Below are 12,941 nucleotides of genomic sequence, written 5' to 3'. Positions count from 1 at the left end.
GTTTATCCCTTTAAATATTTTGATAAAAAGTCGTCTGGCCTTGAGTAATTAAGATAAGACAGAAAGGCAGCGTGTGAGAACCGAACGCTGAGGGTCTGCCCAGCATTCTTGACCCTCACTGAGGGCAAAGGCTTTAAATAGATGGGGTCTCGGTGACCTGTGGTTATGGCCACTGACAACATGAGGCCTCATTTGCGCAATTGTTCGGAGTAATTGTCAAGAAGACGCTCATGATGCTACAATCAACAGGCAATTGTTTGTGCTCTGACTCATCTTCGCTTCAAGTTCTTCGATCCCTGGAGAGAATAGTGAAGCTGCAGAAGCTTTTAACTCAGTCGCTCATCTTCAATCAGCACACAGACACTGTCATTAGAACACACGGCTGTGGCTTCTGATTTAGACATCAATACCCGAGTTTCCGCTTGATTTTATTCAGGTCTTTGACTCATATATCTGATTGATGTTCCTCAATGTGGCGTGACCCACTGTTCTTGGGGACAGCAGCAGCATTGTAAGTAGTGTTCTAAAGGTACTTTTAAATGGTGGTAATGTGACCTCTAGTGCTGAGGTCCAGGTATTGCAGTTGGTGAAAAAAAAGGTTTTAGAACACCCCTAGAACATTGTTTAGTAGCCCAGTTGCAGTGTTGTATGACCCAGACAAGCTCCTTTTTTATTTTATCTTTATCTTAGCAATGACTTTATTTCTCCTTATCACATCACCTGTCAGACCTCCTCTAATTCTTCTCTTCACTGCTGAAACTGAGACTTAGTCCAATCATTTTAAGTTAAAGAGTTAAAGAGCTAAAAGCAGTTTCCAAAAGTCTTTTTTTTAAAGGTGTAGGAAACAGTACTCACCACTCTCTGGCCTTATCTGTAATTTCTCTAAAAAAAGCCTTCTACATTTAATAGTTACAGAGTTCTCTGTGTTTCTGTGTCTTTTTCTAGTTATTATTATGATGAAAGTGTGAATGTGCTATGTGTAAGTGTGTAAATGCTGCAGTAGAGAGTAATACCAGTAACACCATCTGTTTCAGCACTGCTTTACTGCAGACAAAAACATTTTAAAAAAGTTTTAACATTTAAAAAAAAAACATTTCCAAAGCTCAGTATATTACCATTGCTAATTACCAGCTGTAAGCTGTTAACAAATAAATTGTTTGCTAAAAATAAACCCCCTCTTTTCTAAATGCTTATATAATAGATTCTTTTTTTTTTCAAGGTTTTTTATAGTATACTATTTTTTTTGTTTTCCTTAAAGACACTGGCAGTTTACTGCAAAATTTTGTACACTGGATTTTGTACCATTTCGGATTTTTGTAGGTGATACAAAACCCTTTTTTCTGCAGTAAAATAACTTATTTACATTCTCACAATTTGAGGGCTTTAATATCTCCTTAGGACAAAATCTCCTGAGAAGCTGCCTGTTCACTTTTGACTCCACATAATAATTCCAGATCAGTAACAGGAATTTACCCAAATTCTGCATGTTTGAAAATAAAGATGTAAAAACTTGACAAACATAACAAAACTAAAGGTTTGAAGGACATGAACTGTTAGATTTGTATTCAGGAAAATATAAATTTTTAAATGAAGTTCAGGAAAAAGCCAACTTTATGATTTTATTCAATATATTTTGACAGCAGATTTACTTAAGTATTATTTTATATTACAATTACAATTATGCTTTTCAGTAATGTTCCTTATCAGACATGAAAGTTTTTATGTTATTGACAATTGACAAACATTCTGGCCTGTTAAGGGCTTAAATGGCAAAAATAAAAGGGAAAAAATAGGGGTGTTCTAAAACTTTTGACCGGTAGTGTGTATATATATATATATATATATGTGTGTGTGTGTGTGTGTGTGTGGGTGTATATATAATGAATATCTGGCTTTGTCATCTTTTCAGAGCCCTGTATCCACCTTTCATGAGGAGCCGGGGTCGGTGGAAGAAGAACAACCGGAGAAGGACAATCAAACAGAAAGTGAGCAGACCAGACCTGAGGAAGCGTCTGAGCCGCAGGCTGAGCCTGAGGGGTCTGAGGAACCTTTGGAGAGCGGGGCAGAGGCGGCAGCTGCAGAGGAGACCGGACACAGACAGCCTGAGAATGAAGTGTCTGAGGTGGAGATCCCCAACGTGGGCAAGATCCTGGTCGTCTCAGACGCAGACGGATACAATGAAGAGGTAAATACACTCGGAATACATATAAATATAAAGATATATCACATTTACAGGACCAGACAGAAGTCTGGACACACCTACACATTTCTCATAATGTCAAAAAAACAAAAAAAAATATTCAGATTTACTATATTTGATATATTTGAGATAAAAAAATATCTGCTAATATATATTTTTTAAAATTTTAAGACATTTTATTATACTATTGATGCAGTGATAATACAACAGCATAAATATGCACTAACACTCTTGCAATATACTCTTATTCTTAAACATATTCCACATACAGCTCTGGGAAAAATTAAGAGACCGCTTCAATTTCTGAATCAGTTTCTCCAATTTTACTTTTTAATGGTTTATGTTTGAGTAAAATGAACATTGTTGTTTTATTTTATAAACTATGGACAACATTTCTCCCAAATTCCAAAAAAAAACGTTATCATTTAGAGCATTTATTTGCAGAAAATGAGAAATGGCTGAAATAACAAAAAAGATGCAGAGCTTTCAGACCTCAAATAATGCAAAGAAAACAAGTTCATATTCATAAAGTTTTCAGAAGAGTTCAGAAATCAATATTTGGTGGAATAACCCTGTTTTTTAAGCACAGTTTTTTTCATGCATCTTAGCATGTTCTCCTCCACCAGTCTTACACACTGCTTTTGGATAACTTTATGTCACTCCTGGTGCAAAAATTCAAGCAGTTCAGCTTGGGTTGATGGCTTGTGATCATCCACGCATGGCATAGATACATTATATACATAACATATACATCAATACAAATTTAAATTTAAAATTTAAGAACTAATTAAATCTAATTCTCAAGTAAACACAGATATGAGCGAGTTTGTGATGATGTTAAATGTATGGTTGATGCTGAATATTTATATATATAACTACAATATATATTTTTAAATGTATTCTCCTGTGTTGTTCTTTGTAGATGATGCTGACCCCTGCAATGCAAGGCGTAATTTTTGCCATAGCCAAGGCCCAACAGGTCTTTGACAAGGATGGCCCTGAGGCAGGACTCATAAAGGTATTCTGATACTTTGACCTCTCATTTACTAATAGAACACACAATGGAGGCAACAGTGCAGGGGTGCATTTCCTGATTATGTATGATTTTAGCAATTTACCAAAAGCCTAATGCCAAAAGCCTGTTGCTAAAAACCAAAAGTAGTTCAAAATATTACCAATCAGTTTAAATACTATGTAACTTACAAAGTTTTTCAGGAAACATTCATATTTTAAACAATATTTTTAAGATTCGAGGTTATGAAGTTCTTAGCGTAACATTTTGGGAAACGCACCCCAGAGCAGTAAGTCACTTGTTACCTGAATAAATGAGATGATTTATGTTTTCCACCAGGCGTTTCGTGAAGAGTACTCCAGGCTGCATGAGCTGTCTCTAGAGGAAATCACCCCCCAGCAGGACCCTCGTCTTCAGCACGTGCTGGTTTATTTCTTCCAGAACAAAGCACCTGACCGTGTCATCGAGAGGACTCTGCTGGAACAGTTTGGTGACCGCAATCTGAGCTTTGACGATAGGTATTCATCTTCCTCTCCTTGGTCTTTCAAACTTGTGCTCACTAAAATAGATACAAAGCGTTTTGCTGTCGAGTGCCAGGTAGGATTTATTGAGTGGTCATTTTATTGTTTTTATGGTAGAGTCTGTCATCATTTATGTTACGTACACTTTTCAGCTTCAAATGAAAAACATATTTGAGTTTTTCAACACTAAGATGGATTCTGAGAAATAATTTATGACTACTGAATGTATATGCACTTTGTTACATTCCTGCATGCAAAAAAAAAAAAAAAAGAGTTTTGAATGTGATCCGAACACAATCGAACCCACTTACATTTCTACTTCCTCAGTGTTTGGGCTAAACAGCTGTTCAGATGCAGTGCAACCTGATTGATTACCTACACCAATGCTACAGCTATTAACGTATGCTTCCTCTGTTACTGATTCATGCTAAATTACGCTGAAATACATTCTAGTCTAGAACACAGGACCATCTCCCTCTATTCAGCACAATAGGGGGGAATAGTGTGCTCACTCGTTTTTTTGTTATTCATTTTGTTACATTTGTGATTTTCCTTGTGTAAAACCAAACCAAGGGAAAAAAAACTCCAAGTTAACACATTTTCTAACTCTTTCAGACCAAAGAAATGGAATGCAGGTGTAATAAAAAAATCTAAAGGACTGGAGTTATATGAAATATATATACTGAAATATATCTGTCTTTTACCTCAGGGCTGTGAGTATCATGAGAGAGGCCAGAACGAAACTACGCCTCATCAAACCCGAGGATATGGACATGGAGGAGTACTTGGTAAGGTCACTAACACAAATATAACGAACTAATACTACAGACACCCCTGGAACTAATACTACATACAGAAACCACTTACGAATGACACATTTTCCTTGATTTTACTAAATTGAAAACCTCTGGAATATAATCAAGAGGAAGATGGATGGTCACAAGCCATCAAACCAAGCTGAACTGCTTGATTTTTTGCACCAGGAGTAAAGGCATAAAGTTATCCAAAAGCAGTGTGTAAGACTGGTGGAGGAGAACATGCCGAGATGCTTGAAAACTTCAATGAAAAACCAGGGTTATTCCACCAAAAATTTATTTCTGAACTGAATTTCAAAACTCCTGTTGTAGTCCACTGCACTATGATCTGTGGATCGCTGGTTCAAATCCCAGACCCTATTACTTCTGCATTCGGAGTTCGAGAGAGCATATTTGGCCATGCTCTCTGACTGTAGGGAGAACACTGACTGTAGGCAGTACATTAATAGCAGAGGCGTGCAGACATAGACACCAACTCTGCCCTTTATCAACCAAAGTGCCCTTTTGAAACTTTTTTTAAAATATTATTATTATTAAGATTTTACTGAGGCCGGTTTGAAATCAGCTCGCACACACCCGACCTCTCTCTTCCTCTGTCACGTGACCCCGCGCGGTTGCGCGCAAGGCACACTAGATGCACTGCAGCAGCAGTTCAGTTCAGCGAGTCTTCAGCACAGCACGCACAGCAACAGATAGGCTGGTTCTCCCCCGTGTCCCACCAGCCAGGTAACATACACATCAAGTTAAATCCTACCGTTTGCCCTCTAAGCCCAACGTGAAATCATTTTGTTGTGCTGTAAAATGTCTCATACAGCACCAAACTACTAAGCATCTTTAGCTGACTGGTCATCAGATAAACTAGCCGCTCTAGCCCAAATCAATGATTGATATTGTTTTTTTATAATTATAATGAAGTGTTCCACTTGCGCTAAAAAGTGCCCTTTTCCCCCCCTGAGCACATGCCCCCCAAAATGTCTGTGCACGCCACTGATTAATAGTATGATGACATGTTGGATCTGTTGAAGTCTGATGAAAATCAATCTATTAGGGGTTGTGCTATATCAAATGCATTTTTTAAAGTAGTCCGTTCATAATTTTTTATTCAATGTTTTGTCATATTGCCAAGAATATTGTTATCCCCAAAATACCCTGAAATATATTGGTATTATTTAAGAGCCATATCACTCCACCCCTAACAGAGAGTGTAAAACAATTAATAAATATCACTGTACTATGCATGAAAGAATCTACCACTGCTGATATATGTCAAAACATTGCAATATAAACCATATCACAGTGTGTAATTAAATACACTAGATGTGTAATTGTAATTAAAGCTCTCTCTTCCACTAGCAATGGCAGGACGACTACAGCATGTTCAAGACGGTATTTGCTTACCTGCTGACAGGCCTGGAGCAGTACCAGAAGGGAAAGTAAGTGAAGGCTGTATGAAATGCTTTAGAGCTTATTTTCCTTTTCTTTTAGAACTGTTCTGTAATTGTGTAATGTTTTTCTTGTGCAGAACTCGGGAAGCACTGATATATCTTGCACACGCTTACGAAGACAATGCAGCCCTGCTCAAAACTGGGGAGAGGAAAGGAGTGGACCAGGAACTCATAGCACTTTACAGGAGAAAATGTTTGAAAGTAAGTATCTATAAACTGCTCTGCACATTTTGTTGTTAGTATCTGATTACAGTGTTCCCGCTTGTCCTTAAAAAGTCTTGAATTAAAATCTGGTGAATTAAGATCTTAAATTGTCTTAAATTTGCTGTAAATTGCTGAAGGTATTACATTTTAAGACGTTGGGAAAGAACATACTAACTTTAGTGGCAAGTTAGCTAACATTACTGGGGAGAGAACTAAGCTTAGCGGATCGCTAGCTAACATTAGCATTAAGCTAGCTAAGATTACCAGGGCAAGAACTAAGGTTAGCAGAGAGTTAGCTTACATTAGCGGCAAGCTAGCTAATGTTACTGGGGAGAGAACTAAGGTTAGCAGAACGCTAGCTAACATTAGGATTGAGATAGCTAACATACTAGCGTTAGCGGCGAGTTAGCTACATTACTTGGGCGAGAACTAAGGTTACCAGAGAGCTGGCTAACATGAGCAGGGAGAGAACTAAGATTAGCGGAGAGCTAGTTAACATTAGTGGTGAGCTAGCTAACATTAGAATCAAGCTAGCTAAGATTACCAGGGCAAGAACTAAGGTTAGCAGAGAGTTAGCTTACATTAGCGGCAAGCTAGCTAATGTTACTAGGGTGAGACCCAAGGTTAGCAGAATGCTTGCTAACATTAGCATTAAGCTAGCTAAGATTACCAGGGCAAGAACTAAGGTTAGCAGAGAGTTAGCTTACATTAGCGGCAAGCTAGCTAATGTTACTGGGGAGAGAACTAAGCTTAGCGGATCGCTAGCTAACATTAGCATTGAGCTAGCTAAGATTACCAGGGCAAGAACTAAGGTTAGCAGAGAGTTATCTTACATTAGCGGCAAGCTAGCTAATGTTACTGGGGAGAGAACTAAGGTTAGCAGAACACTAGCTAACATTAGCATTAAGCTAGCTAACATACTAGCGTTAGCGGCGAGTTAGCTACGTTACCTGGAAGAGTACTAAGGTGACCAGAGAGCTGGCTAACATTAGCAGGGAGAGAACTAAGGTTAGCAGAGAGCTAGTTAACATTACAGGAGAGAGAACATTAACATTAACATAATAACATTAGCGATGAGCTAGCTAACATACTAACATTAGCAGTGGGTTAGCTATGTTAATGTACAAAGCTAAAAAAATATATATATTTTTAACATTAAATTATTTTAAATTATGACTATTTTTTTTTGGGTCTTAAATCATATTTATTAAGGTCTTAAAAAGCATTAAATTTGACATTTAAAATGGTGCAAGAACCCTGGATTAGTTGGTGTGACCTTCTGTTGACCGTGTGCTCTGTAGGAGCTGAATGGGAATGCAGCCCTGCTGTTTAAGAGTGGAGAAGAGAGTGACGTAGAAGAGGCAGTGACCATCATGAACGACTGTGTTATCCCCTGCATGCACCTCATGGTCAGAGATACCATCAGCCAGGAGGACATGGACATCATTGAGTCTATCAGAAACCGATGGTGCTCCTACCTGGAGCAGGATATGGAAGGTAATGCTCTCACTTCAAATCCATGAGAAAAATGTCAAATACTTCTGATTTAAAATATTAAAATCCATTAAATAAGCAAAGTGCGTATTCATTCTTTAGTTTGTACAGTTCATAATTCCTAGCCCTCTTAAAGATCCAGCAGCTGTAATGAGAACCAAAGATCATGGGATATTAGTATGCAAATTGAGCATGAAGGGTGGGATATAAGTTATGAGGTGTTATCTTTTGAGTAAAGCTGAACACTGGCTAGCATGCTAATGGTAGGTGATTCAGTGCTGGTGCTTTTAGCTCTTTAGCTTCTATACACAAAAGTAGTTCTTGTCCCATGACTTTTGGCATGTCAGTGTATTAAAGGCACAGTAAGAAAAAATATATATTTTTGCCATGCATGAGACACTACCAGCACTGGGTCGTTACTGCAGGTCGACTTTACATACAGCACTGCTTCTAGTAGAACCACATGCACACACTAGACCCTCACAGGATGCAGAATTTAATACAAAAAAAAATAATAATATATATATATATATATATATATATATATATATATATATATATATATATATATATATATATATATATATATTTTTTTTTTTTTATTTTTTTTTTTATTGACAACACTATTATATAATTTAAACATACCATACCAGGTTGCAAAGTGGTCCAGTGGTCTAAAGTGCTGCCACTATTATCGGAAGATCGCTGGTTCTAATCCTGGTCATGCAGCTTGCCATCAGCTGTCGGAGTCCTGAGGGAGCACAATCAGCCTTGCTCTCTCTACGTGGGTAGATCACGCTCTTTCCCCTTATCACTCCAAAGGATGATGTCGATCAGCACAAGACGTTTGTGAGCTGATGTATCAGAACTAAGCCACTGCGCTTTTTTCCTGAGTGTGCTGTAATGCTACTCGCCAATGCTGCATCATCAGCAGAAGTTCGAAAAGAGGCAGTGGCTGACTTCACATGTGCTAGTCTTCACCCTCCTGGTGTTGTGGCATCAATAGTGATTGGGGATATACAGCTGAATAACAGCTGAATGGGTGGGACAATTGGCCTAGCTAAATTGTGAGAAAATTAGAAATACATCTTTAAAAAACATACCTTAACAGTGTACAGTATATAAATGTGCAGTAAGGGTTTTCATGTGCAGTTGTTATAAATAATGAGATTTGCTACTTTATATATCCTTTTTTTTACTTTGTTTGTTACTTCTTTCTCGTTTTTGTGGCTAGCTATCCCTTTGCTGCTGAAACAGTGTATATTACCTCACTGTGGGACTAACAAAAGGACTATCTTGTCTTGTCTTGTCTTTTCTTGTCTTGATTGTAAATGATAAGGCAAACAGTGCTCATGTAATTGGACACCTAATACTAATTAATGACATTAACAGGATTTGTGCAGTGGTAAGCATTAATATGTGTCCCACTGTTTTGTATATAACAGAGTCTCTGCAGGAGAAGCTGGGCGAGTTCTTGCCGAGGGTTCTCGACTGCTCGGCCGAGAGAGTGGTGCTGAAAGAGCCGCCGAAAGTAAGGAAGTCTCCCCACGACCTGTGCAGCCGCCTGGCCGCCGTCATGGAGTCCATTCACAGCACATCCATCGTCACTGTGAAGTGATAACGCACAGAGCTCCGTGCGAGGCGGCGTCATGGTAATTTGCTACGCTTAGCCGGTGTCTCAGGCTGACACGTCAAACACTGATTTTCTATCGTTGCTGCACTGACTGTAGAGCTTTATGTAGATTTTTATACATATTTGTATCAAGATTTTGTCACGACCCTTTGACACAATGTCAACCCCTGACACTTCATTGCACACTAAAATATTGAAAGAGCTGCTGTTTGATTGGTTGTGCTCTTTCAAGATGTTTTTTGATCTCAGGAAAGATCAAATGAATGTCATTTTGTAGCACCAAATACATTTTAAATGCTAATGCTGCTAATGCAAGATTAAAGGAGAAGGACAGTGAAGGCAAGATATAAAAAAAACAGGTTTTTATATTCTATGATCTCCCAGATGTGCTGTAGTCTGGTATTGCTGTGAAAATAGCCGTTCACCATAGTGCCATTATTTCAGATTCTGTTCTCTTCTTCTTTTTCTTTGTTCCATCTCTCTAAGCCTCAATAAACTTTCTCTCACTTTATCGTACTCTATCTCCTGCTTCTGTCTTTCTTATTACTGTGTTTTTTCTGACTTTTCTGATTCTAGACTGTGTTCATTCTCATATCTTGTAGTTTTTCATCTTGATAATATTGTGAATCAATAACTATATGAAACATGGACACCATGGTTCTATTCTCTTCCCTTATGTAAATATTGAAACCAATGTCTATCAAGTTGTGAAATTTGCAAACAAAGTTGGTCAAGTAAACACTGAGAAGTAGAGCCAGCCTTGCTTGCTCCTTCCCTTCTTGTTGACCAAGTGTCTCATACTGCCTTCATTGCGCTTGCAGTGTAGTCCAATAGAAAGGAGCAAAGTGCGGATTCTGTATTTCATTATAAATATAAAATTAGTATGATTAATTATGTAGTTACCTGACAGCTTTATTGATGCTAGTCCATGTTGCAGAATCTCTGTTACAGCCAAAGCTTTCAATCACTTCATTCCTAAGTGTAACCCCGCCCTCTACAGTCAATAATAGGAAATCATTACTCATAGCATTTCATTCAACATTGTAGAGAGCATACTGTATATTTTATATTTTTATTGTATTATTTAATTTTCCAGCAGGACTTGGCACACTGCCCACACTGCCAAAAGTACCAATTGGTCTTATATAATATTAAAATTTTCTGAGATACTGATTTGTGGGTTTTCATTGGCTGTACGCCATAATCATTAACAGTAAAATAAAAAACAATACACTTAAAATAGATCACTCTGTGTTTAATACATCTATATAATATATAGAGTTTCACATTTAGAACTGAATTACTGAAATAAAGTAACTTTTCAATGGTATTCTAATTTTTTATTTTTTTTTTTTTTTATAATTTTATTTCTAATTTTTTCCCATTTTCTCCCCAATTTACACGGCCAATTACCCAACCCATTCATTAGGACTCCCCCTATCACTAGTGATACCTCAACACACCAGGAGGGTGAAGACTAGCACATGCTTCCTCCGATACATGTGAAGTCAGCCACCGCTTCTTTTCGAGCTGCTGCTGATGCAGCATTACCGAGCAGCCAGCGCGCTTGGAGGAAAGCGCAGCGGCTCGGCTCCAGTACATCAGCTCACAGACGCCCTGTGCTGCAGACATCCCCGTAGGAGTGATGTGGGGAGAGAGCGCCATCTACCCACCCAGAGGGAGCAGGGCCAATTTTGCTCCCTCTGACGCCGGCAGCTTGATGGCAAAGCTGCATGAGCTGGGGTTCGAACCGGCGACCTCCTGCTCATAGTGGCAGCGCTTTAGACCGCTGGACCACTCGGCGCCGGTATTCTAATTTTTTAAGGTGCACTAGTATAAGACAGACAGAAAGACAAGATCTGGAAATTAGCAGATTTTTTTTTTTTCATTCCATACTCATCTCATGAACTTGGGGTCATCAAGCCGAGATTGTTGTCTCTGCTGCCCTTAGAGCTGCTTACCAGCTGACCCTCGCCACAGTGGGATTGGAGGGTTTTAGAAACTACAGCAGATGCGCTGCCACTTTACTCAAACCTTGGAAGAAAAATACAGTTATTCCTGTACTTCCGTTTAGGAAAGACATACACAGTGTTCTTTGCATTCCATGAACTTTCTGGATCTTTCTGGCTTATTTCAGGATCTCTAAAGCATCCAAACATCCAGACCATACAGGTACTGTCGTTTGTAAGTTTCTGTTTAAGTCTAGTCATTTTTTGTTTTGGAATTAGTCTATATAATTTTGCTATTATTTGACACATTGTTAATTGTGATTATTTTATTACTTAATTTCCTTTCATCATCATTATTACAGTCCTGAACATCTAAACATCAATTACATGTGCTTTAAGTTCATATTTTATTTAAAATGTCTATTTGTGAATATTTTATCAGCAAAGATCAAGATTTGCACTACTTATTTAATGTATAATGCACACAACATAGGTACTGTGTATAAGTAGATTATGGTGAAACATTTTTAAACCCATTGGACTACAGCCGAAAAGTAACACTGTTTTATTAAACCGTGCAAATCTAACTGTACCAATCATTTAATTTCTGCTGTAGACTGAAAACAATTGGGTTTGACATTAAAATAAGAATATGAGACAAAAAAGCAACATTTCAGCTTTAATTTCCAAGTATTTACATCTGGATCTGATACACAGTTCAGAAGATTTCAGCACCTGCTCTCTGAACCCATGTATTTTTCTTGAGAACTAAAGTATTGGAACATGTGACTCTCAGGTGTGTTATTTTCCCCAGGTGTGCCCTGATACTTTGATTATTCAAACAATGAACAGTGCTACGGTTAGTGTTATGATTATGGCCTCTCCAGTGCCCGATTGTATGATAAAAAGAGACCACTTAAAACTGATGAGTTTCTTTGATTTTGCCAAATTGAAAACCTCTGGAATATAATCAAGAGGCAGATGGATGATCACAAGCCATCAAACCAAACTGAACTGCTTGAATTTTTGCACCAGGAGTAAAGCAGCATAAAGTTATCCAAAAGCAGTGTGTAAGACTGGTGGAGGAAAACAAAATACATGAAAACTGTGATTAAAAACCAGGGTTATTCCACCGAATATTGTTTTTTTTTTTAACTCTTAAAACTTTATAAATATGAACTTGTTTTCTTTGCATTATTTGAGGTCTGAAAGATCTGCTTTTTTTTGTTAACTCACCCATTTCTCATTTTCTGCAATAAATGCTCTAAATAATAATATTTTTATGTGGAATTTGGGTGAAATGTTGTCCAAAGTTTATACAATAAAACAAGTGATTATTTTACTCAAACATAAACCTATAAATAACAAAATCAGAGAAACTGATTCAGAAACTGAAGTGGTCTCTTATTTTTTTCCAGAGCTGTATATGCTGTATATGGTCCCCGTAAGGGAGGCAGTAATGAAGACATGTAGACAGTTATATGTTTTTTTTTTTCCTATCTAATCTCCACAAAAAAATTGTCTTTGCCAAGTAAGCTATAGAGACATAATCTCTACAAATCCATCACAACATGCTTTTCAGGATGCTGTATCGTGGATTTAGTGGATCATGAGTAATCTCACCGGTTTAATTAGACGTGGAGCACTGGGGAGATTGTAGTGATATTC

General features: G+C 37.8%; 1 protein-coding gene across 1 annotated transcript in view; it reads left to right on the top strand.

The window, feature by feature from the left end:
• usp28 (ubiquitin specific peptidase 28) overlaps positions 1-9,845 on the top strand; it is a 32,961-nt gene extending 23,116 nt beyond the window's left edge. The window contains exons 19-26 of the mRNA XM_022676022.2: positions 1,910-2,185; positions 3,123-3,218; positions 3,552-3,730; positions 4,443-4,521; positions 5,902-5,981; positions 6,071-6,194; positions 7,499-7,694; positions 9,137-9,845. Of these exons, the coding sequence (XP_022531743.2) occupies positions 1,910-2,185; positions 3,123-3,218; positions 3,552-3,730; positions 4,443-4,521; positions 5,902-5,981; positions 6,071-6,194; positions 7,499-7,694; positions 9,137-9,309 (1,203 nt within the window). The 3' untranslated portion in view covers positions 9,310-9,845. The remainder of the gene's footprint in view (positions 1-1,909; positions 2,186-3,122; positions 3,219-3,551; positions 3,731-4,442; positions 4,522-5,901; positions 5,982-6,070; positions 6,195-7,498; positions 7,695-9,136) is intronic.
• Positions 9,846-12,941: the final 3,096 nt, after the last annotated feature.

The sequence above is a fragment of the Astyanax mexicanus genome, chromosome 17 (assembly GCF_023375975.1).
Source record: "Astyanax mexicanus isolate ESR-SI-001 chromosome 17, AstMex3_surface, whole genome shotgun sequence".
NCBI lineage: Eukaryota > Metazoa > Chordata > Actinopteri > Characiformes > Acestrorhamphidae > Astyanax > Astyanax mexicanus.
This window is presented reverse-complemented; position numbering and strand designations above follow the sequence as displayed.